The following is a 25,420-nucleotide window of genomic DNA, read 5'->3' on the forward strand; positions in this document are numbered from 1 at the left end:
TCTTGCCCTCTGGCTGAGCACCTCATCCACCTCTCAGCTTGGTTTCGCAGGCAAATCTCAGCATGAAAAATGAGAATGAGCTCAGATCCTCCCTTAAAGGCTTTAAGCAGATTTAAGCTCTGCTGTGTGGGCTTAATCTGTCCAGCAGTGCCCTTTGTCACCTCCCCCAGCCCTCCCCAGCAGAAATCTTCTCCAGTGACATACTTCCATATGCACCATGCAAACTGCCAGCACATCCAGGTAAAGGAGCATCTCCTTTCCCCAAAAATGAGAGCACAGCTACAGGTCAGTCCCCTTCAGGAATAGTTCTGGGTTTCTATCTCTCCCCCACCTCAGAGGCTTGAGATTACCCATGGCAGTTGTCTGTCACCAGTGTAAAGCTCCCTTGAACAGAAAATGCCATGGTGGACACAGCAGCTGGGCAGGGATTTTCCCGGGCTTGTGACCATGTCAAACCCACACCTAAGTCATTTCATACAGGGACTGGGGTGCTGATGACAGGGAGCAGGATAGGCTTGAGTCTGCCACAAACCTGAGTGTCTTGGTCACATCACTTTGCCCTTGTTTCATGTGCCATTGCTTTGCAGATGGCATCACTCCTTCTGTGTGTCATCATGGTGTCCTCACAACATGACAAAGGGACTTGATTTCTACTCTGAGCAGGGCTTGCTAGAGCAAGCCCTGCTGGCTTCCTCAAAACCTGGTTTTCCTTTTGCTCATGACTTGATCCTTCATTCTGGTGCCAACAAGAAGTTTTTCCCAACCAGTTCCAGCACATGGCTGCTGGCAAGCACCAGCCACTGAGCAAGCCAGCCCCCATGCATGCAGCAGCACTTGTACACATGCACCCATTGCAGGAGGGGTTCAGACCTCACATCGCACTCCTAAGGGTAGAAAAAGGGTTTCTGAAAGAGCATCTCTCACTCCCTCTTGGGTTTTACAACCCCCTGGGTCATGGGCTGGAGCTGAGCCCCCAGTGATTCACATGAAAGAATTGCTTAAATAAGCAGGAGGCAACTGATGTTCCTGGGAAGAGCAGGGGAAATAGAACCTACTGGGACAGATGTGCCTGTAGCAATATGTTGCACCAAGCAGGAGTAAGTGGTGAGCACTTACATCAGGCTCTGCACCTCCATCCATGCCTGACTCTGCTGCTTTTCCCCTGCCCTAGTCCTTGCTGCCCCAAGGATGCTGCCAACAGGTGATACCTGCTCTCACCTGTATCCCAAAATTTGTTCCTCCTCCATTCACTGCTGCCCTGAGCAGCAGGGCCAGCCAGGCTCCCTGCACCTTGGGCTACCCACTCTCCATGTGCAGAGCAAGGGACCCTGCATGCAGCTCCAGGGACCCTGTTCTGCCTTCCCTCTAGTGTAACAGTGGTTCAGCACGCTTGGAACCCAGGCTGACCCTGGCAGGCGGATCCCTCTAAGATATGAGATGGGATGGAGATAAAAGGTGCCCTGGGGAAAGCCTGCAGCATGGTCCTTGCTGGATGCAGCAGATAAGCAGCTGAGGATTTAAGAGCACTCTCCACCACGCACTGAGCTCCCTGCTCTGCTTCCAGCTCCATTTGCCGCGGCTGCACTCCCCACCAGGCTCAGAGCTAACACGGCATCCAGGCAGAAATGGTAACTGGAGATCAATAACTGGTAATATAGCCAAGCATGACACAGGCTGGATCTGCAGAGCCAGGCGTGCAGCCCATGCTCACCTGCAGCTACCAGAGCGGCAGGTGAGGGACAGGAGACCAGAGCCACATCCAGTGAGACATCCTTGGCTAGAAAGCACCAAGCTGGTGTCCCAAGCTCAAAATAACATTTTTCAGGGAAGGGAGGAAAGACTGGGATTTGGGAAATCCAGACTCATCTCACTGCTTGGAAATCCCAAAACCCATCAGTCTCCTCAGTCTCCTACACCCTAGAAGCAAGTTAGCCTTTCTTGAGAACAGGAGTTCTCTCTTGCCTTAACTTTCCAGAAGACTTTCTAAAAGCCCCTGCGTTTGTCTAAAAAAAAAAAAAAAAAAAAAAAAAAAAAAAAAAAAAAAAAAAAAAGGAACAAAGAACAATACTGAAACCTCAGGATTTTTCTCAGCGCAGAAATCCTGCTGCTCTCCAGCCAGCACCCAGGCCTCGATGCTCAAAGTTCCAGTACAGCCTGGCTCCACAAGCTGAACTGGGGGGAAGCTGTGGGGTTTTAACCATCCGGGATGCAACTTTCCTATGCACCACGGCAAGTACCCCGACTTCAGCACGCCCAAAGCCCAGCGCTCACACCAGCGCTTGTTGAAGGCAAGGGCTGCAGCGTGCTCCGCGCAGGGGAGGAGCAGGGTGCCTGCCTCGGGCTTTTTCCCCCCAAAAACCCTTTACGCACACACAGGCTGACATACAAACACACACTGCCCCCCAGCCCGGGATGCAGCTGCTACCCGGTTCCCAAAGCCACAGGTGCCCCCGAGCATCCCCCGAGGACGCGGCGGGACCCCCGGGCGGGGCGCGCAGCCGTCCCCCCGCGGAGGGAGCAGCGGCGGGGGGTGCAGGGACCAGCCCCCCGCTCCCGGGGCCGGGGGTCGCCTTACCTGCCCGGGCTGGCGCGGGTCGCGGTGCCGCTGCCGCCGCTCCGGGCGCGCCGCCGCCCGCAGCGCTTCGCCTCCCGCAAGCACCGCCCCGACGGGCGGGCCCGGGCCGCGCCTGCGCCCGGGCACCGGCACCGGGCACCGGCACCGGGCACCGGGACTGCGAATGGCGCCCGGGATGAGGAGCGGCACCCGGAGTGGGAACCGGCACTGCGATCGGGAATGGGAACCGGGAACGGGATCGGTAACTGGACGGCGAACCGGCACCGGGAATTCTCACTGGGAATGGGAAGAGGCACCGGAAACCGGCGCTCCCCACTGCTGGGAACTGTGGTCACTACTGGGAGTGGGGACTGGCACCACCCGGTAGGGGGAAATGGGAACGGCGCCAGCTGGCGCCGGTCCAGGAGTTGGGGACCAGTCTGGTGGACTGGGAACGGGGATCCAGGTCCAACATTGCCCGGGCACCAGGACCTGGGATCATCCAGGAAATGGGCCCATCACTGGGAACAGGAGCTGGCACGGTTCTGGGTAGGGAATAGGAATGGGGAACTGGGGCTACCCTGACACCAGCAGCACCAGCTGGGAGCTGGAACTGGGACCAGCACCTGCATACCTGGACACTGGCACTAGCCACTGGGACCTTCCAGGCACTGGCACTTGGCCCAGCATTGCCCTGCACTGGATAGCAGGACAAGGTCCCACTGACACTGCCTGGGACCTTGCTCTGGCACTGGGATTTGGACAAGCTGGAGCACCATGCACCACCAGGAGCTGGGCACCGAGACATGGGGAGCTGGGAGGCATTGGGACATAACCCATGGAGGGTGCAGGGGAGAGTCATCAGAGGGTGCAGGATTTGGGTGCCCTCTACATCCCCCATAAGGAATAGCATGGGGCATGATCACAGAGGTTGAGAGGTTGAGAAGGTTGGGGTTGAGAAGATGTGTTTTCCAGCACAAGATCAAAGCTAATTCCCTTTTCTCTTCTGTAAGAGGGAAGCTGAGGCACTGGGAGGCAGGGGGTCAAAGGCTGGGCATGCACTTGGCCCACCTGCACATCCGTGGAGGTCGATGTGCAACAGGCACCTTGGTGATGGGCCAAGGTGTCCAGACTGGTGGAAAGCTTTCCCAGCTCACAAAAAGACATTCAAGAGGGGAAAACCAAACAAGAGCCATGCAAAAGCGCATCCCCCTGGGTGGGAAGGAGGCAGTGAGGTTTTACAGACCCTCTGTCGTGGGCAGCTCTGATCTGCTGTGCTGACTTGACACACAAGCCTCATTGGTAGTGTTCATGGTTGATCTTAATTTAAGCCAAAATAGATGGCAAGGAAAGAAAAAATAAAGAAAACATTTGGAAGTGACAAGAATGAACTTCTCATGTTTAAAGTCATGGGTGGCCAGACTCTTCTAGACAACAAAAAAACAGGGCTAAAAAACCAGGGTTAGCTGCTGCCTGCCAGTGGCAGTGTGAATGCTTAAGGACATCTGCTTGCCACATTAGTGGCAATGCAGTAAAATTTTGGTGATAAAATCAGAAAGGAGGCCATGCCCAGAGCAGCAGGCTTCTGTTCCCATCGAGGTGTCACCAGCAGCTCTCTGTGGTCACCACGAATCACATGAGTGATTCACCTCTAGGACCAGCCATTTCCTCCAATTTCGCATTATCTGAAACCCTCCTGAACTTTTTATATTAAAGTATTTTCCTGTTAGTTTTGTAATTTCATTACTTATTCAATTCATGCAATATTTGTGCTACAATTATTTCAATTCATTTATTAGTTAAATGAATTGGAAAGCTAAAACTCTGTAGTTCCACAAAGGCTTTGTTTGGCAGCAAAAGCTGTTTTCTAACATTTTCCTTCTCTTTGCTTGTTCTCCCCTCTCCCCCACAGATCTCAGGGCTGCTCAAAACCAGGTGTTTCATAGACCTCTGCTCTGTCCCCTCATTAAAGTCACCCAAGAAAATAACCCTAACCCCTGCTGTATTTAGGTCTCAAGTCTGTCCATGTGCAGTGCTGAACCATCATCCCTCCATGGTGGGAAACTCCTGCAGCAAAAGACAAAGACAAAAATAAAAGACAAACCCTCAGTCTACTAAGATTTTTAAGGGGGAAGAGTAGATCCTAAACCCCAGTAGATCTTCAACCCCAGAATCCATTTAATAGCCTTAAAACCAGCTGCCAGGCAGATTAGGGAAGGGATGGAAGGTGCTGCTGCTGCCCCCTGGGAGGGCAAGGAGAGCATAGAGCCTCTTTTGATTTGTGATTTGTGTTTTAATTGAGAGACACTCCATCACTGTGAATTAATTAATGTGGTCATCCATCCTTCGTCTCACCAGTAGAGGTACCTCTTGCCCAGCTAGCCACTATGGGCTTGCTTAGATAGAAAGTAATTTCCTACTGAGCTGACCCCAAAGCTGCTGAAGGGGAGGATCTCACTGTTGGGGACACGGGGATAGAGGGGCATAAGGTGGAGTTTGTCACCCACAGGGATGATGAGTGATGCTGTGCAGAGCTGGCTGAAAGGATTAAAAAGAGGAAAAATGAAAAGAGAAAAAGGACTCACCCTTGAGACAAATCAACAGCAGGAGCCTGGCTTTTATTTTGTTAGCAGGCTAGAAAGCACCAGGGAAAAGCTGGAAAACATTAGGGAGATGCTCTTCCACCGCATTTAAGCAGCAAGTGGGTCCCCAGATGTTCCTCTTGCCCCACAGGGAAGTGGAGCCCCAGCCTGTACTCGTGGCAGGCCCAGATCTTCCTGATTAACTTAGTTGCATTTTCGATTTCAGCCTCAGCGGGGGAAGGAGAATTATGTAAATACAATTTATAACGACATTTCACGTGTCTTCAGGGTCACGCAAATGAAGCCACAGTGACAGGGCTGACATGGAAGCTGTGCAGGAGAAAGGAAGAAATAACAATGCTTTAAAACCAGACCCCAAAAATAAGTAGGAATAAGGTAAAAGGCAAAGTGGATGAGGAAGGCTGCAGCTGGTAATTCCTCCAACAAATAGAATTCACTCTGGGATTTCAAAGCAGATGACTTAGTGAGGTTTTCCTTCCTTTCAGGAATATTTGTTGTTCCTTCTCATTCAGGGGACTCCCAAGGTGAGATTTAATCCCAGGATGGTTCGAAGTGAGTGTCTGCCTGCCCAAAGCAGTGGGAGTTGAAGAGCTGCTCAATCCTGCCATCCCTGCTCCTGCAAGGCCAACTTTCCCCTCCCGAGGGCATGTTTGGGTGAGAAAAGTGAGATAATTGCAGGTGGGTGGTTGGTTTCTGTATCCTCACTTTTATGCCATGGAGATACAGGGAGCAACCTCCAACAGCCCCATCCCCAAGGCAGGAACTGCCTGGTGAGAGTTCTAAGCACTGGTGATCCTATCAGGTTGCAATCTGCTGCTCCTTTTTGAAGACATCACAAAATGAGCCTCTGGTTGTCCATCTGCACTTGAATTAAACCTCATTGTTCCGAATTCTGCAAAGTTTTTCACCCCTGAATTGCAGCCTCTGGAATACCAGTAATGTATTCTCTCCTTTCCCTCTCCACATGATTGCAGCATAATCTCCTACTCACTTGATTTATTTAAGCAGGCCTTCAGATGCTCCAGTAATGGGAGTCATTTAGGTCCCTCTGCAGATATGTATTTATTTATTGCTGTTCATTTAAACTGCAGAGCCAGTTGGCAGGAGAGACACAAGACTGGGGTCACAAGGATGTTAAATTATTCGCTGTCAAAAATAGTTGGTTGAGAAAGTTAAATTAAGCAAGGTCACTCAAGGTCATAGTCAATCATCAGTGGGAGGGGATGGACATTAATTAGCTCTTTTATTTATGGGGGTCATCGTGACCAAAAGACCAGCAGCTATAACAAAAAGGCAAACTGTAGCACCTCCTTGTATTTTTGGCAGAAGCAGCTCTTGGATGAGAAGCTGAATTGCTGCCCTTGACCACCTTGGAGAAGTTGAGGCTATTGAAAGGCAATGTTGTGATGTTCAGCAAGACCCCGTGGAGCCCCACAAAGCATGGGTGGGGGACTTTCCCCTTTCAAAGCCTGTCTCCGGGCTGAACTCAGCAATGCTCCTTCCACAAAGAACCTTTGCCAGAGGCTGGGGAGATGCTTAGCAAGGGGGAGGTTTCAGAAGGCACCTGGGATACCCAGGGATATCTTTGGTCACTCTTGCAGACAGGCCCTTGCCTGAGATTTTGCCACCTCTCTTGGCAGACAGTTGTGCAGACATGCAGAAGCTGCATATCCATTCTACTAATACTTGTATTTCATTTCCCATGTGAACTTCATCAGCACCTTCTTGCTATTGTGGGACCTTATAATACCCTTTTCTTCCTAGTTTAAAACTGCCTAGGGTCAGGCCTCTCCTCCCTTTCCATTCTCCTCTACCATGCATGCCAGGGACACGATTTAGTGGTGGAATGGCTGGGCTCAATGGCCTTAGAGCACTTGCCCAACTCAAGTAAGTCTATGACCAGTTAAAGCAGGAAATTCAGCTCATAAACTAGGTAGGGATAACCTGGGGTTACTGGCAGCCAGAAGATCCTCACTATGTAGTGAGGACAACCATGCCCAGGAGAGCAGCACGAACATGACAGCCAAGTATTTATGGCAGCAATGACATCTCTACCCAAAGATCCGTATTGTAACTGCTCATCATGAAAAGACCCCCTTTTTCCCAGTTTCTGCACACAATGCAAGGTGGAAACCATAAGGCCTGATGAAAGCCACCCTCTGCCCCACTGAATTAATCAGCCACAGTTCGGGGTGCGCACGCACTGTCATCTGCACCGCGGCCGGCTGGCAAACAGCTCACACTAATTGAGAACTCTGCTGGGAAATCCATACCATTAATTAATTGTCTTTATCAGCACTCACTTCTGCACAGTCACAAATCAAGCAGCTCTCTAATGGGCTGCCTGCTAGTAAAGCAACATGGAATGCAAACAGCAAGGAGCTCCTTGATTAGAGGAATGAAATCATGGCATCAGGGTTTGTACTGCAGAAGAGGGTTGATGCTGCGCCTGAGATCGGGGTGGGAGCTGTGGCCCTGAGAGGTGCTGAGAATGGCCTTTCTCTGAAAACCTAGTGAGGTAAATCAGCAGAGGAAAGGTTATCTGGGATTGTATCTAAAGAATGTAACTCAGGTATCACAAACCAAGCTCTAGCAGCACCTGGCTGCTTAAGCATTTAGTCTTCTCCTCTATCCTGAATCCTCCTTGAATTCTTCTTGTTAGAGGTGACACCAGGTGACACAAGCATGGAAAATGGGGCTAAGGTCCCCAGTCTCATGGCCATGTGAACAGCCTTTTGCTCAGCAGTGCATCATCAGAAGAAAGTTGGACTTACTCTGACATCTTTCCTACTCTGCATCACTCTGGCCTCCTGCGTGAGTGCTTCACAGAGCCACAAACTGGATTGGGTTGGAAGGGACCTTAAAGATCACCTAATAACTGTCCCCCTGCCATAGACAGGAGCATCTTTTTCTAGACCAGGTTGCTCCAAGCCCCATCCAACCTGCCCTTGAACACATCCAGGGATGGGTAGGACCTCTGTTAAAGAGGCAGGCTGAGAGAATTAGTGTTGTTCAGCCTGGAGAAGAGAAGGCTCCAGGAAGACCTTGGAGTATATTCCAGTGCCTAAAAGGGGCTACAAGAGACCTGCAGAGGGACTTTTAACAAGGACATGGAGTGATAGGACAAGGGGGAATGGCTTCAAAGTGGCAGGGAAGGTTTAGATTAGATATTAGCAAGAAATTCATTCATGTGAGGATGTTGAGGCACTGGCACAGATTGTCCAGAGAAGCTCTGGCTGCTCCATCCCTGGAAATGTTCAAGGCCAGGATGGATGAGGGCCTGGAGCAACCTGGTCTAGTGAAAAGTGTTCTGTCCATGGCAGGGGGTTTGGAACTAAATGGCCATTTAGTTCTCTGCCAACACAAACCACTCTACAATTCCTGGCCACAAACCCTCCAGGACTGTGGTCATCATTCAGGCATGACCACCCTCCTGGAGGGGGCCAGGGCTCAGCTGCTTTGTCAGGAGAGCAGACAGTGTTATAGAAGTTCAGTCAATTACCTTGATTTTTACACAGGATTTTCCACAGCGAGAAGCCAGACTGTTTGGAAAACAAGCAGGTTGCCAGCAATCCTACATTCCCTAGAGTGGAGAGGAATGAAAGAAGCAAATGGCACCGCTGTCCTCTCATCTGCTCTTTATTTATGACAGGTCAGAAGCCACCCTAATAAATGCTGACTCCAAACAGTCCTAACAAGCATTTTTCAGGTAATTTGCCTGCCCTTCCTATTCTTCACCAAAAAAAAAAGGGAAGTTTTTTTCCCCTTCTGCCACAATCTCTGCCTTCACCTCCCAGCAGAGAGACATGGAAACTCCTGATTCCAGCAGCTCCTGAGCCGGACAAGGCAGAGCTCTTCCACAAAACTCATCTTGCAGATAAGTAGTTTGTTTTGATAGAAGATCAAATAAGATATTGGATTGACAAGCCTAAATCATCCCTGGGATCACTTGAATTACTTTGGATTTACTCTGGTACAACAGAGACCTAGTTTTGCTTGATAAAAGCTTCCCTCTCTTACCAGACATGCTCTCTGTGCAAAAGCAGTGGCTTGTTCCCGAAGGACTCACAGAAAGGCAGAATTTGCTTGACCTAAGGAAATTTTGGAAAACCCTGCTGTGTTTTGAGTTTCTCCTTGTTTCCCAGTTGCCTAGCAATATTGCCCATTTATAAGGTGTAGATACACAAAAGCACTGCCTGGTTCCTGTGGCAGAAGACTTTGTCCTTCCAGGCAGTGATCCTCAGATGTTACTTTTGGACTGCCCTCCTTGGCTTTTGGAGTGGCCATTCCTGGGGAAGAGGAGCAGGCAAATCTTGGACCTCATAGGAACACCTTGACCATGTCCTTGCTACCACTAATGTTGAGCAAAGCTCCCAGATGAAGACAAATGTGACTCAGATGATTCCCTGCAAGACAAGACAGTAAGATGAGTAGCCAGCAGATCTGAAAGGACAAATTTCTCCAGGAATTTATTAATTTTGTGCAATACATTTCTTACTGAGCTACCTCCAACATACTCCAGGACCCATGGATTGGCCACTCACATCCACTGCACTTCAAGGAAATGGATGTTTTGGAGTGGCTGAGGATACTTTGTCATGGTGGCCATGTGTTCCAACAGTCCCTTTTCCCCCTGCACCAGGAACCATGGTCTCTTTTCATCACTGTCACCCCATGGGGAACTTGACCCCTGTGAATTTCCCCAGCACTTCCAAGGCAGATATTTTCATTCTACAACCTTCTCTTCTTCAGCAAGGAACATCTGTAGGACATGTTCTGGAGGCTTGTAGGGTATTTCCTTCTATGTATTGTTTATCAGCCCAACCTTGACCTAGAATCAGTGTGCAGCCAGCTCTAGCAGTTGTGCTGACTCCTGCAGTTGGTGAGGAAACCAACTCCAAAATCTGCTCCCATGTGTCTCTGATTACAGAGCTCAGGGGAAATTGCTTGGGTATTAATTGGAGAGGTCACCTCCACACCTCAGCTTCATCCAGGCTGAGCTTCAAACACAAGGCAAGCATAAAACCATCAGTGCAGTCAAGATTTATTTGCTGCAGTACAGACAGGCTGGAAAGATAGGCTGTGGAGGAAAAACAATAGTGATGTAATTCTTTGTGAAAACCCCAGGAGCAAGGCACTTCTTAACATCCTCATCTAAGTTCTGAACTGTAACTGAGATGCTGTGCTTGGGAGTTCACAAGAGCCTTGACTTGGGTGCTCAATGCTTGCTCAGAAATCATCCTCACTTCTTGCAGTGTCTGGTGATTGACTTCTGCCATGTCCTCCCCTCCAAGCGCTATGTTTCAGGGGAAAAATACTGTACTGTAGCCAAAAAGACTATGTAGGAGAAGGAGATGTTCCCAAATGTACTTTCTTCAGAGATCTTTGACACCAATAGTCTTTCATGCTGCCAGTCTGAGAAATGAACTCAAGCATAATTTTAAAAGCTCCGGATATGCTTTTTTAAAATGCACTGGGGAAAGCAGCAATTATCCAGCACAGCTGATGAGACGGGTGCTTACCAGCAGACAGTCCCCTCACACACCCATAATCTGGATGCTATTTAAACCAATGACATCTTATATATCTCCATTTCCTTCTTTTACAATGTTTTAAAGAATGGGAATGTTTCAGTCTTGAGGAGAATATGACAATAATATTTTCCCAGAAAAGCTGTGACTGCCCCATTTCTGGAAGTGTTCAAGGCCAGGTTGGATGGGGCTCTGAGCAACCTGCTCTAGTGGGAGGTGTCCCTGCCCACGGCAGCAGGGTTGGAACTAGATGATCCTGAAGGTGCCTTACACCCAAACCATTCTGTGATTCTAATTTTAGATGCTCCGTATCACCAGTGCAGCCTCAGGCATTGCAGACATGGTGACAAGGCCCCCTAAGTTTTCAGAGGGTTCCCAGAAATGCTTCTCCACAACCCCCCAAACTATGATGTGTCCAAGGCCTGCCTAAACTTCAGCAAACCCTGCTGATTTAGCTATGGAGTTCTTTTTCAAACTTTATTTACTTGGACCCCCAAACAGGTTTCTCCCACTTTTTTTGCACAACACAACTGCATTAGTCAAGTAAATGAATATCGATACCATTCTGAGGAGAGCTGTGGTGGTGCCAAGAAGCAGTTGCCTCGTTAAATCTGTGTCATATCTACTTACACAAAGAGGCACATCTTGGCTGCTGGACAGTGGTCAGAAGCTGTGAATTTGGGCTTTTTTTTGTTTCGGACTCTCTGCGTTTTTTTAAAAGGAGTCGGTGTTGCACAGTCTGTCAGATGCAATGGCAAAGAAATCAGGAACCCTCTGATCCTGCAAAAAAGTAAATATCAATCCATCTTCTGGAAAAAAATTATATGCAGCTGACAGTTAGCATTTTCCTTACAATGTGGAAGAAGTGGAGTTACTCCATTTCTCTCCTGACTCTGCAACTGTACAGCTCGTGCTGCAATTACTGATCTCATTAACAAAGCTCTGCCAGACCTGGCTGGGATTTGGAGAGGAGATCTAGGGAAATGATAGGTATTGCAAGAAGAGGTAGGGCTGATTCACAGCTTGGCTATCTTCCCTCCGAATCAGCAGGAAAATAATTAATATACAGGCTAGCAATCAGAGACAGCAGCCAGCAGTCCTCCTTATTTTTCAGTAACTCAGGTAATTTTACTTACTTTCAAGTTGTGTTAATTAGCAAACAATTGTGTGAATCATTTGGTGAGGAAAAGCAAAGACAAAATTATTAGCTTTACCTTTACCTTTAATTCTCAGTGCAGCCTCTTTTTTCATCTGGGCAAGTGTTTGCCACCTAAATGCCCAGGACTTGCCACAGTGCTTATAGTGGACCTCAAGTACTCTGGGCTGTGAAAATAGATAATTTCTGCTGCATGGGGCCTGTGGAAGGGATTTGGGATGCCTGACCCAGGTATTGCATCCTTTACGAGCCCCTAATCTCGCTTAAAAATTTCCCTGGGGATGGCAGTGGCTCACATGTACATCTCTGTATTTTGAAAGGGAAAAAGAGAGGAAAAGCAGACCCAGCATTAGCCATATAGCACAGAAAGCCCAATCACCATGTATGAGGCTGGGAAATCTTACTGCCCAAGGATATAAATCCATCTCAAAGCATCCAGGTTACTTCATCTTTGCATACGGTGTTTTAATGGCCGATGATACACACAGCCAGTGGAATGTCTTTTCATTGTTAGATGTCTTTGCCAAAAAGAAAGTATTAAAGCCAAAAAGAGACAGAGGAAAAAGTGTTTCAAAAGTTTCTATTTCAACTCTGAAGACTGGAAAAAAATTCTAAAAAAACCAACAAAACAACAAGTTTAGTGACATCAATAACTTAGTGAAAAAAGGAAGACGAAATTCCCCTTCACATTCAGCTTCTTACGAGGTAAAAGGAGGGACAAGGCTTATATCTAATTGAGCTATTGGGGAATACTTTCCAAGTCTAGCTTTGGAGTGGGCAGGCAGGGGACGCTGTAGGATCCCTGTCACCAGAGGGTTCAAAGAGGCTGAGCTGTGCTAGGGCATGGCAGCTGTAGGGATGGAGCATGCCAGCCCTCACTGGCTCATCTCGTTCCCCCAAGGGGAAACAGGGTAAGTCCCAGGCACAAACACCCCGGTGCTGTTAGTACAGCTGTCACTGCCACAGCGTGGCTGTGTTCTAGTTTTGATCTGGGAGTGAGTTAACCAGTGAGACGCTTCAGCCAGGGATGCAGGGCTTGTCCCTTCCTCTGGGCACTTTAATTGAAGAGGCATTGCTCCAGTCATACCCACAGATTAATGCTGTCAGCCTGAGGTCTCTGTCAGCAGAGGTCCCACAGCCTCATATCTGGGTGAGTGCAAGTGATTGCAGGAATCACATCAGTCACTTCTCATTAGCCAAGCCAAGGGAAAAAAATCCTTTAATGCAAGAGCAGTAGAGTTTTAGTCCTCATATTGACATGAACCATACCTTCACAGCTCATGGAGATATATGTTCTTTTCCAGGACCCATGTATGAGACTTAAAACTACTGTCACACTTTAATTAATAAAATGAGACTCCTTCTGCCCTCTCTAATTTGCTGACTTCCAACTTCAAGCTTCAGGAGCTTGAAGCTTCAAGCTGCCATCTCTGATACTATCAGGCAGTATATTTATACCATTAAACTATGACTCTCTGAGAAGAGACAGCCAAGCTGGGCATGGATTCAGGCAGAATAACACCAGGGTTTCATTTTAAACCAGAGGTTGTAAAGAGATGTTCTTTACCTCCAGCCTTCCAACGTGATGTTTCCACTCCAGATGCAAATCACCACCCTTGTGGGAGGTAATTTCCTCCAGTACTGTGTTCAGCACTGTTGAACCTAATTAAGGCCAGAATGACCAGGTTTTTATTTTGATTTAGGATTCTGCCCTTAATGTGTTTAAACAATGATTTCCCCTAAAGCCTGATCATCATGAGTTTGACCTGGGTTGTTGCTCTCGTGGTTGTACAAACCTGACAAGGGCTTGCTGATGTGCCGTGATGCTTACTGGAGAGGAAGGGATCTGCTGGGATGTAACACAGCTCATGGCATGGGAAAAAGGCTTTTTACTCCACCCTGAACATGAACACTACATGATGTGAGCATATGGACAAAGCCACTTAGTATCAGCTGTCCTGGGTGTTACTGAAGAGCCACAGCCTCTCTGGAGGGATGTGCACGAGTGCCTCGGTTGCAAAGCAAATTGATAGTGAACTGTCAAATCCAGGGGGATGTGGCACAAAGATTTTCAGCAGAAACAAGTCCACAGCATTAATCAGCCCTCCTGCTTTAATTAATGTCAGCAGCAAGAAAACAGCTGGAGTTTGTTTGCTTTTCAAATAACCTGTAAAAAATATCCCTTCAGTAGCAGCTCTGTTTTCATGCTGTGGCTTGCAGGTTCATTGTTGTTTTTCATTTTGTAACTAGCACTTAATCTTGCTTTCATTTCAGCTGAGGTGGGATGTTAAAAATGAGATGATTAAAGAAAAAAATCCCAAACAAATAGAAGAAAAGAACCCCAAAACAAATGAACCCTCAGAGGACTCTAAATGAACAAAACCCGGTTAAGCAATAAAACCGTGTGAAGCAATGACTCACAAATGCCTGGACAGGTTTGCCTGGCTGCAGAGGGGATCTGGTTGTTCTGTTCATCACTTCTCCTACCTGAGAAGTTGGATTTGTCCCCAGGCTTCTACAATACTGCAATATTTTAACAAATGTACTCTGTTCCACTGTTTGGCACTGAGTCAACACAGCAGCTATGAGGAAAAAGCAGTGCTAAGGTTAGACATCCACATAAATCACTGCATCTCTGATACTCGGCCAGCCTATAAATATTAGGGGTTTGACATCAGTTTACATCAGCAGAGTAACTTGCTTAATTCCATTTCTGTGGGATCATGTGAGCTGCTGTTGATTAGCATTCACCTACCTGATCTCCAGGATGAGAGATCAGAGTCACCACCCTCGATGTCCCAAGGTGTTGCTGGGTGCTGTGCTGTGGGCACAAGGACCTGCACATGCTCCAGCTGGTCCCTGTGTTTGCTCTACGTGTGTGTCAGGGCCACTAATTACTGCTAATTTCATTAAGGTGGTGTGTGCCTCTTGCATGCATTATAAAGTCAGCCTGAGTGAAGGTGATTAATGAGGTTGGATGTTTTTAGTAGCTATTTGTATTGCTGTAGCAGCTGGAAAGTGTCATGCACTGAGAGCCTTGGGTGTTGCATGTGAGCAAGGTGAGATATCAAGCTTGGGGGTAACTCACCTTGGAAAAGAGTTTAGGAGCCAGGATGCTAAATTAACTATAGTGATTGCAAAATAGGTCTAAAGTAAATCCACAAAGTTTCTGCTTGTAGGTTGGAATGTTTTATCCATTGCACACAGTGCTTCACACAACATTAGTTCTGTCTTGGCAAATACAGAGTTTTATGTGTCCCTCACATACAAAAGGTGAACGAGGACATCATCCCAGCTCTGTTCCTGCTGAGGGTGCAAGGGACCTCTTCTTGAGCTCATCACATTATCTTCTCTTGGATGACTGAGTTTGAATCCAGACATTTGTCCTTGTCCTGCTTCTGCTGATCTTCTCCCATGCCAGCACAACCATGCTCCATGTCCCCATGGGGACCCATCAGAGAACCCTTCAAAAATAACCCACAGAAGAGACAGACCCACCACACCTTCACCAGTGACTCCATTGTCTTGTCCATCTCCATGAACTTATGAACAAATATCCAGGCTGGATAGTCAGCTCCTCTGCTAACTGGCAGCAACTCTCTCCATACAGCAACATGAACAGCCAAATCTATGATTAGAGACACTGGGATTTAAGTGGTGCAAGTACAGACCTTCACTTTTAGCTTTTGAACAGGCTGAATTAAAAAAAAAAAACCAAAACAACAAAATTAAAAACAAAACAATAACAACAATGGAAAAAAAAACCACCAAAAAACAAAAACTAAGGAGGGGAGGAGAGAAATGAATAAAGCTGCAAGTAAACTGGCGGCCTTGAAAGGGAATCGTCAAGCTTAAAATTCAATTTTCTGTTTGGGAGGAGGGCTTTGACAGAACCACAGTATTTTTATCCCCAGGGAAATTTCGAAGTATTACTCAGCTCTAGACCAGCCACAAGCTCAATATGCAAAGCTGGATTTCACCCAGCCTCAGTTTTGGCAATGCTTGTCTGCAGAGTCTGGATGTGCCTCTGTATGCAGCACCACTGAGGGGAGATGGCACAGCTTGCCCCAGCCATTTACACCACTGGCTCTGGGGTTTGCTGCCCTGTGTCTTGGCCCCTGAATAGTTAACTCCAGGTTGTCCCTGCAGACACACAGCTTCGACAGAGATAAGTGGGAGAAAATGGGGTTTCTGAGCACCTAGAGAACAGCCAGAAGTGGGAAAAACACCTTATGGTCATTACTGGACTCCAGCTGCTGGGGTGTGATGAGACTTGCTGGATTAGTGCCTGGCTATCCACAATTCCTGCCTGGAAAGGTTGTGCTCTGCAGTGATTATTCTGCTCTCTCACTGAAAGGAACAGGAAAAGGCTGAAGCAAAGGCTGTGCAAATTGCACACTCTGGGCTGCTTGGATGTTCACCTGACTCCTGCTTTCTCCTCTCCCACCCATGTCACCTACCTGCAGTCCCTTCCAACTGGTGCGTGCTGGGGAAGGCCTTTGAGGGGAAGATGGTCCTGCAGTGTTTACTGCCAACACTACAATCCAAGCAAGGCCCAGTGCTCAAAGGGCCCCAGCACAAGGCAGAAAGACTGGGGAACTCTACTGCCATGGAGGCTCTTGGCTGCAGGCAGGCAGCTTCCCCATCCATGCAGGACACACGAATCCTGCTGTCCTACTTGCACACCATCAGCCAAGATGTACAACCACCCATCTACTGAACAGCATCCAGATGAACCAACCAGCCCTGTGCAACACAGACGCCAAGAACCACCTGGGAAATGTTGTATTTAAAACAAAATTCTTTAATAGTTTGTACTATAAAGACACAATTTAGTGCTTGACAGCAGCATGAATAACAAATGAAACATATTAAATATTTAAAAGCTACTGTGCTTTGGAAAACAAGATATGCTGATACATATAAGCCTAATGTTGGTTACCAGCTGGTTTGGTAGGAAGAGTCAGTTCGGTGTATCAAAATTGTCAATAAGCATTTCTCAGTGTAGCCGTGTTCTACAATCAACTGCTACTCATCTGTCACAGTGTTATTATCTATCTGCAACAATGTACTGAATTTCCGGAAGAGAAACCCACCTGTTAGAACCCATAGTGTCAATGTTAGAGGTTTGGTCAGGTAATGAACAGATTTCATGTCCACTCCAAGTGGACAGATGGTGTTTGATCAGACTGCAACGTCATCCATGCATTACACTGAGATCAACAATCAGCATGACACAGTCAACATCAGTTTGGAAAATCAAGAGAAAAATCAGTTTCTGTTCAGTCTAAGGAGTAAATACTGCTTATGCTGCTTGAAACCCTCTCTTCCAAAATCCAAGGAACAATAGGATACACAAAGTTCTTCCACACCTTTAATGTGGAAAACATTTTGGTACGTAACTTGCTATGAGTCATTTTATTCAGCACTGTCTTTGGAGAAACATATATATGTTCCAGAGCTTTGGGAACAGAAGAAGGAATCTAAGATTGTGCTTATAGCTATTCCTGTGGACAAATAAGCAAAAGACCCTTTATCTTTACATTTTAAAAAATCTTAACAATCTGCTCTTATCAATTTGAGTGATATATGTGCAAAAAAACCAAAATTGCAGGCACCGTTTTAGGGTCTCACATGAACTCTGAACTTGGTTCTTCTTAAATCTACAATTAAATACTTAGTCAAACCTAAAAAATTTAAAGAAGTAAAATGGGAGAATTCTGCAGTAAAGTAAGAGGTTCAGGCATTAAACCTGCCTCTCAAACTGTACATACAAATCCCCCTGTCCCCAGTTCTGTTTAGAGCATCTGGCTGGGAGCTCCAATAAGGGAGCTCCACATAAAGTGCTTGCTTGACTGCTGTGCCCTCACACTGCCTGTCACTGAACTATACAACCTGAAATAAACACCTCCTGTACAGCTAAATCCCTCCCCCAGTTTTCAAACCCTGGAAAGATGGAATAGCATCAGGAAGGTGGGTAACCAGGCTCAAGTTTGAGTCAGAGGCAGACATGTATTGGATACCTAACAGGAAAGCTACTAAAAATAGTGCTGGGATTTCTGCAGAAGGAGGGTTTAAAAAAAAATATTGACTGCCACCTACCAAAGACTTTGTCTTAGAAACCTCAGAAGGAAATACAGCCCCAGCTCTCATAAAAGCCTTGTAACAAAGAGATCAGGCACTTGGCAGCTGTAGGCAGTTGTGCGTGAGAAACTGAACAAAGAAACCCAAAACCAATTTTAATAGTTACATAGAATGTTCTCTGTCTTTAGGTTACAGACTCTCTAACAAAGCTGGCAAAAGACATTCCAGATAGGTCAGAAATGCATTCATTCATGTACAAAACATTTCAAAACATGTGTCATGTTCCATCCTCATCAAACAGCCTCTTAAGTCATCTACAATGAACTGAATGTAACAGAAACTACATCACTTCTGTGGTGAAGAGAGCAGTATTCAACATGGAAAGTTAAATGTGTAAATAGCAAAACATTCAACTATCTAAAGTGCAGATACCAGGAGGGTGGTTGACGTCATACGATGGGATTCCGTGCTTAATCTTTTGTTATTCTCTTTTCACGTAAAATTTCTTAATCTCCTCCTGGATTTGCTCTGCTCATGTGTAATAAAGACTCCATCATTTATCCCTCTTTGTGGTAAAGTCTCACAGTCAAACAGCACTTTGCAGTTAAAGCCTCCCACTGCCTACTTATAAAGTGCAGATGGGGTTTAAAGTAAACTGAAATTTTACCTGAATATATTAATCTAAATTACTGGGCACACATTCCCCAAAATGGATGTGTGTTCTTGAATTCGCTGTCTACTAAAGAAAACAGCATTGCTGCTCTGTTACAGCTCCTCTGTACTGAATTGTTTCACCACTTGCTATGAAAATGCTTACCGTACTATATCCACAGAGAGAAACAGGTTTTAAAAAATGGCGTTACAGAAATTCTTGAATGCAGATTAAATAAGGTGATAGTGACTGTGAGAAACGCTGGTAGTATTGGGAAGATTTTCTGTTGCTGAGATTCACGTGGAAGTATTTGATGAAAAAGACATTCAGCTGCTTGAAATGAGGTGTTAGAAGCAAATCCACGATTGCCCAAAAGAATCAACTGCATTTCAAATCACAGAATTCAGCTTTAGCCAAGCAAGACAGCACAAAACAGGATTAAAAGAGAATTAAAACTAATCATAGAGCAATATTTTCTACTATATCCCTCCCAAAAGATTTCACTACACCTGTCTGAATTGAAGTCCTCCTACTCGAATGTCTCTCTAAAGTGGCCAGACTTACACAAAGATGAGGGGCAGACTGAGCACAGGCTGTAAGTGACAGACACCAAACAAGTGAGGACATTTACCGGCAGTGAACAGTTGGCCAGCAATCAATACAACACTGCTGCCACTCCCAGGGGCTGCAGGGTCTAAGGCTGTTCTGATGTGCACACATTCAGGCAAATGGAATTAAGGGCACAGGTATGGTACAATGTATGACAGAGGTAGACTGGCAAGTGGTAACGCTGCATATTCCAACTCTGACTGGGGGGAGTTTTTAAACACTCATGGACAGCACAGCATCCCTGTGCTAACAGAAAAACCATTAAGATGAAGTCTGGAGATGACTAATACTGCTAGCCAATAGCAGTGCCTTCGAAACATGGATGAGATTCCTTCTCTCTAGAGAATGCATACCTTGAGCTGTATTTAAAAAATCTAAATTCCCAGAATAAAGTATCAGTTTGATCTGTACTGTGAGAGTAATTTTGAATTTTTTCCTCTTATTTCCAAGAAAGGATTTTTCAGCTCACAGACTGCAGAGCTACTTACTGCTCATATGTGTCAAACTGATGGTCGTACGGTGGCAGATTTCTTGGTTCTTCATAGGTGTTAAGGAATAGAAGAATTCATTGTTATCAAGTCTGTCCAACACCACTTGCAGAATGCATATCAAATGACACCTGCTACTTCCATAGTTCTCTTTAAAGCAGCTGCTGTCTGAATCCTACTCAAAAATAGGACCACACATGACTTACTAAGATGTAGTGCAGGAAAAGTTTGTGATATACTGCTCTAATGTCTGTAGAAAAAAAATCAACATTGTCATACAAGTGATATAAATAAAAAGCAATTAACAGACATTAAACAATTACAAAAGTAAGAATGTATATCTTTCCAGGCACTAAAAAAGGCAGTCTGAATTTCAGTGACATGTAGTTAAAACTGGCTTGTCATTTTCAATATCATTCATAAGATCAGTAAGGCAGTCAAACCAAAGCACCCATGATTTTAGATTATTTATGCTAAGAAGGATACACAGGTAAATTACATTCCTCAGGGTCTAATACAACCTGTTGAAAGAAAGGCTGCTGGCAGGGTGGTAGAGGCGTGCATGTTTTTGCTCATTTGGAATACAGGAAGAAGCCAATTTGCCTTTTTTTTTAAGAAAAAACATCAACAAACAACACATAAATGAAAAACTAACAGCACTCTAAAATTAAAATATGAGCTTTTCAGTTTTTTTTAAATCCTGACAATTCAATCCAAGATCTGAAACCCCTCATCATAGATTTCCTAGTTGCAAATATGTAGAAGAATCAACAAATATCTTTAAAATATACCATTGTAGAGATGCCTGATCAATAAGAAAGTGGCTTTTCAAGACACTCTGGTTCTGGCAATTAATTAACTAAACAGAACCCCCATATCCTTCAGTAACAAAATTAAGGCCACTAAAATAAAGTTTTTTTTCAATTTCCATAAAAATAGTATCATATCTAGCAGATTTCACAAGTGACTGTTGATATGTCTTGCTGCTGCACTGCTTCTCTTATGAGTCTCCTTCCCTAACTTATGAACACATGTAAACATACTAAATAAGAAAATGGGATACAGTGTGTGGAAAAATGCTCGAGAAAGCCTGGAGGTCAACAGGCAGGCACTTATTTTCAAGCTACATTTTTGAAACAATTCTCAAATCTCTTTACAAAAAAATATGCCTTCTGGATAATTAAAGACACCTGATCCATAACAGCTTTTTCCTACCTCTGTGCTAGTTCTGCTAACTTCTTTCAGTCTGAAGAGCACTCAAATTTCCCAGCACAAATGCTGACCTTGTCTATGGAACTGGAGCCTACTGGTATCAAAGCTGTTCTAAAATTACCCTTTAGGTGTCTTTATAGGGTGTACAGGTTGAAATGCACTGCTATCAGCACGTGCTTAAACCTCATTGAACTCACTCAAGGTTAAGGATCTTTTCCCAATGCAGTCTGGGGTTATTTGATCCCAAGGGTCCAGGGTTGTCACATAACAGGAGCTACATTTTCATTTGGTTCACATCAGTAGAAGACTTACTGATGGATGTGAAAGATGCAGAGAAACTGCAAACAGAGAAAAGGGAGGAGACCATTTTAGCCAGCACTGATTGTTCAATAGTCAGGACTCTGAGACTTGGGAGACAGCTTTACAGCTGTATTACCATGCTTTGCTGCTGTGAGCACGCTGTAAATCAATACAAAATGGGATTTTGGATCAGTCTGAGTGTTTCCCTGTTTTTCTTCATGGCAAGAAGGATAAATCCCTCAGAGCATCAAAAGCAGACAAAAGTTGCATAGAATGGCAGCAAGTAGGCACAGAGATAGACTCTGTTTGTTGCCCCAAAATTAAGAGCATCAAAATCACAGCCTTCATATGAGGTATATTTTGAAAAACTGTGTTAATGTTTTCCTTAAATTTACTTACTAACTTGCATCAGCTGGGTAAATAAAAATTGCAGAAAATAGGGTTTGTCTCCCTCATTAATCCCCTAAGTCTGGTTTCAAAAGGTGGTCAGCTTTCTCACAGACTAAGCATGTGATAGATTAAAAGTAAGCAAAGCAATGGCCCTTGTATTTGGGGATATCCTCAGCCTCAGTCTTGTTCTTTACTCCTCCTTCAAAGTTTCAGAGAAAGAAGATGCTTCTGAAAGTCACACCAATATTTAAGACTTGTAAAGTAAGAGGAAGATGAATTCCAAGCTGAACTAGAGCACATCTAAAGTGTTTGTCAATCTGTTGTATGTATGGGAAATGGGAAGTTAAAGAAAGGGATAGAAAAGTTAGGTATGTAAATAACAATTACAAAAAAATAAAAAGGAGTGTTTCTTACGTTTCTACAGTCACTCCACAGTTTTGCAATGAATCACTGATCAAAAAAATTAGGAATTGAGCTCCCAGACACAAACAGGAACATCTATAAAGCTTCACTATTCCAGTGTCTTCCACTGGTCACACATTGGAACATCCTCCACGATGAACCTCTCAGTTGGACTAAAGAGAAAACGGAAGCTTGGTACAAAATTAATTGTACAGGTATCCCAACCATTTTGCTTAAAATATCAATTGCAAAGGAGGCTGTGGAAAAGCAAGATAGAATAAAGGCCTAAATCAACCATTACATACTTCATTAATTGTATAAAAGTGCAAGGTTAAAGTAGTTTGGGTTAAGCATTCAGTTCACTATAGGCCACACAGATGCTTAGCTTGGCCATCAATGGCCTAGTTTTGTCATTCAGTTACTAATATTAGTTTAGACCACAGAAAGAACAAAAACTGAATGAAAAACCGTATGCAATCCACTTCAAAAATGGTTAGTTTTCTGTGACCAGCACGAAATATTACCTCAATATCATCAGCTGTACAATATATACATAAAACCCTTGTGTCTTAATCTTTGTTTTAACAACTTAGAATAAAGCTGTACTAAGTGCTATTTCCCTAGTGTGCCAGCTCTTTGCTCTGTTCCAGCTGCCTGGCCTCGTAGCACAGAGAAGTCCTTTAACAGCAATGGTACTTGGATTGATCCATAATTTTGACACTTCAGCCAGAGTAACTGTTGAAATGCTTTATTCAGCCAGGCCAGGTGATCACGTGTGGCTGCCCAGGGCTCAGTCAAAGGTTCTTGGGTGGCTCCACAAGAAGAACAGGCCATATACCAAAAATAAACTGTCAAAAGAAAAATAGGAAGGGGGGAAAGATTCCTTGGAACATTATGTTTCTTGGAACAGAAACCAAACACTATTAAACATAATCTAATGATAGGATGAAAGGGGAATGGCTTTAAAATGAAATAGTGTAAGTTCAGATTGGATATTAAGAAGAAATTAGTTACTTTGAGGGTGTTAAAACACTGGCACAGGTTGCCCAGAGAAGCTGTGGATGTTCCACCCCTGGAAATGTTCAAGGCCAGGTTGGAGTAACCTGTGGGCTCTGAGTAACCGGGTCTAGTGGAAGACGTGCCTTCCCATGGCAAGGGGGCTGAAACCAGATAATCATTGAGGTCCCTTCCAACCCAAACCATTCTGTGATTCTATGAAAATTTCAACTGCATTTCTTGGGATGTAAGTAGAAGTCAAAGACAGTACCCTAACAGGCATAATTATTGAGCCCCACCAACAGTTCAAAGCACAAGATACCTAAATGTACATTAATAAATACAAAACACTGCTTGCTTACCTTCACCTTTGGCCTGTGTTTCAGGAAAAGTGTCCTTGTATATAAACTGAGGAGAAGGAAAAAAGCAAGCTTAAAATTTCAAGTATAAGACAGCATATAAAATAAGAATATCCTGATCCCAGTTTTATTTTCCAATTAGAAAAGAATTGTTTCTGTGATTGCAGAGCTACCCATTCTACCTAGACTTAGTCAATATAGGAGATGTTAACCTCCAGTACATCCCCCTGTAGCAGACTAATCAGCAAAATAATTTACCCTATCACCTATGTGGGGAGAAAGAAAGAAACCCTGAGAGGTAAAAAAGAAAAACCAAAAAAAACCCCAGGGACTGGAGTCTGTAATTTTAGAAGGATGAAATTAAATCAGTGTATCACAAAATATAGCAGATGTTAAAGGGGAGAAAAAAGCAGCACAGCTTGATTCTATATCTTATTTTTGTTCTTAGATGCTTTCTCCTCTCAGTAGATCTTTTCCTGGGAATGACCTCACATTTTTTTAAGTGGCAATGCCACCTTGTGGCATGTTGGAAAAACCTTGCCTATGCTTGATTCCTGCAAGGAATTTTCTTTAAAAATATTACCTCAAGCTCTTTAGGGTAGCAGACAACCTGCAAACCAAAATGGAGCAACTGTTTTCCATATACCTTTACATATTTCTACGTATATATATATTTACATATGTGTAGGTAAATATGTTTGCATATATATACACATAAATGTAATGATGAGCTATCAGATCATCTAATGGAAATGTACTTATTTTCCTTGCATTTTCCTTTCATTATGTATTTTAACATTTGACAAAATAAGGTGAATACATGTTAGATGTAGAAAAATTGATATATCATCAAGTTCTCGACTACATAGGATGTAAAGACAAGACAGACATCCTCTTTGTTATAGGTTAAGTGGAAAAATTTTATTTCATTAGATGACAAACAAACTGCAGAAATCCTTCAGATTTCAGTTTACATTCTATCCTTGCCCCTGGTTCCACTAGATGGCGGTATGGAGCAAAAATCAGACAAAAATCTGCTGGCTCCAGACTTGCTAACTTACATTCTTGTTTAAGTCTCTTCCTCAAACTAATACCCTGCCCTTTTGGGAACAGCTCCTCTACAACTACTTCAGCCATCACCCTTCTGCACTACAGCAGGATGCCTGCTGGTTTTCAGGAGTGACAGGGCCTATCAAAGATTCATTAAGCTCCTAAATTTAAACATGTTTAAGTACTTCAGGATTGCTGCTCAAGAACAGACATGTATTAATGGCTTACATTCTGAAATTAATATACTCTCAAATAGTTTTGGTTTAACTGCCACAGGGTTCCCATTTCTGAATTAAATTTTCTTGAAGAACCATGACTATTTAAAGACTAGTGATTACATTTTGAGAAATATAGATTAGTTTTAGAGAGTTTTTAGATCAATTGCAAAGACGAAAGAAAACCCCACACCAGTTTAATAAGTAATTCTCCTGCTCTTCTGGATCGTACAACATTCTGAAGTACACCTGAACCCAAGAGAACTCATAAGATCTCTGTGAACATCCAGTTTAGAAAACATTTCCTACCTTAGCAGGATATGAAGGTAAGAACCCAGGCCCGTGAGAATATGCCACCATGCATGAAACTGTGTCACAGCTCCCACCACGGGAGGCATCTTCTCTCGTAATGCTCTGAAAGAAAGAAATACCATGCAATGGAATAGTTTTTCCCAGCTAAGCAATCTCAAATCACAATGTTGGATTATCAGATCACACATTATTGTTTCCGTATCTCAGGCATGTGCTGGACAGGTGAGGCTTCATGAAGTCAGGCTTTCAGCAGGTGAGGAGCAGCAGTTATAGTTTACACTGCCAGTACAAAGAAATATCAGCAAACTGACTTTCTTATACATTTAAAGGAAACAGACATTTCTTCATATGATGAGTGACCAGTTAATTCTGAACTCAAATTTCAGTGAATATTTTTATGGCATCCCACAGTTCCAAATGAATTCTACCATTCTCCTCCACAAAACCCTTTGCACTACTGTCAATAGGATGAAATGTTGAGTTTAAAGTCCAAGAGAGGAAATGAGA

General features: G+C 44.6%; 2 protein-coding genes across 6 annotated transcripts in view; both read right to left on the reverse strand.

Moving 5' to 3' along the window:
• CAPN5 (calpain 5) overlaps positions 1 to 2,698 on the reverse strand; it is a 53,069-nt gene extending 50,371 nt beyond the window's left edge. Inside the window, exon 1 of the mRNA XM_064409799.1 lies at positions 2,576 to 2,698. The gene's annotated coding sequence lies outside the window, so the exon portion shown is untranslated. The remainder of the gene's footprint in view (positions 1 to 2,575) is intronic.
• Positions 2,699 to 22,713: 20,015 nt separating this feature from the next.
• Positions 22,714 to 25,420, reverse strand: part of ACER3 (alkaline ceramidase 3) — a 50,698-nt gene continuing 47,991 nt past the window's right edge. For all 5 annotated transcript variants that reach the window (XM_064409806.1, XM_064409802.1, XM_064409804.1 and 2 more), the window contains 3 exons: positions 24,911 to 25,015; positions 23,340 to 23,385; positions 22,714 to 22,829 (listed from right to left, as the gene is read on the reverse strand). In XM_064409806.1, the coding sequence (XP_064265876.1) occupies positions 22,776 to 22,829; positions 23,340 to 23,385; positions 24,911 to 25,015 (205 nt within the window). In that variant the 3' untranslated portion in view covers positions 22,714 to 22,775. The remainder of the gene's footprint in view (positions 22,830 to 23,339; positions 23,386 to 24,910; positions 25,016 to 25,420) is intronic.

The sequence above is a fragment of the Passer domesticus genome, chromosome 2, assembly GCF_036417665.1.
Source record: "Passer domesticus isolate bPasDom1 chromosome 2, bPasDom1.hap1, whole genome shotgun sequence".
Lineage (NCBI taxonomy): Eukaryota > Metazoa > Chordata > Aves > Passeriformes > Passeridae > Passer > Passer domesticus.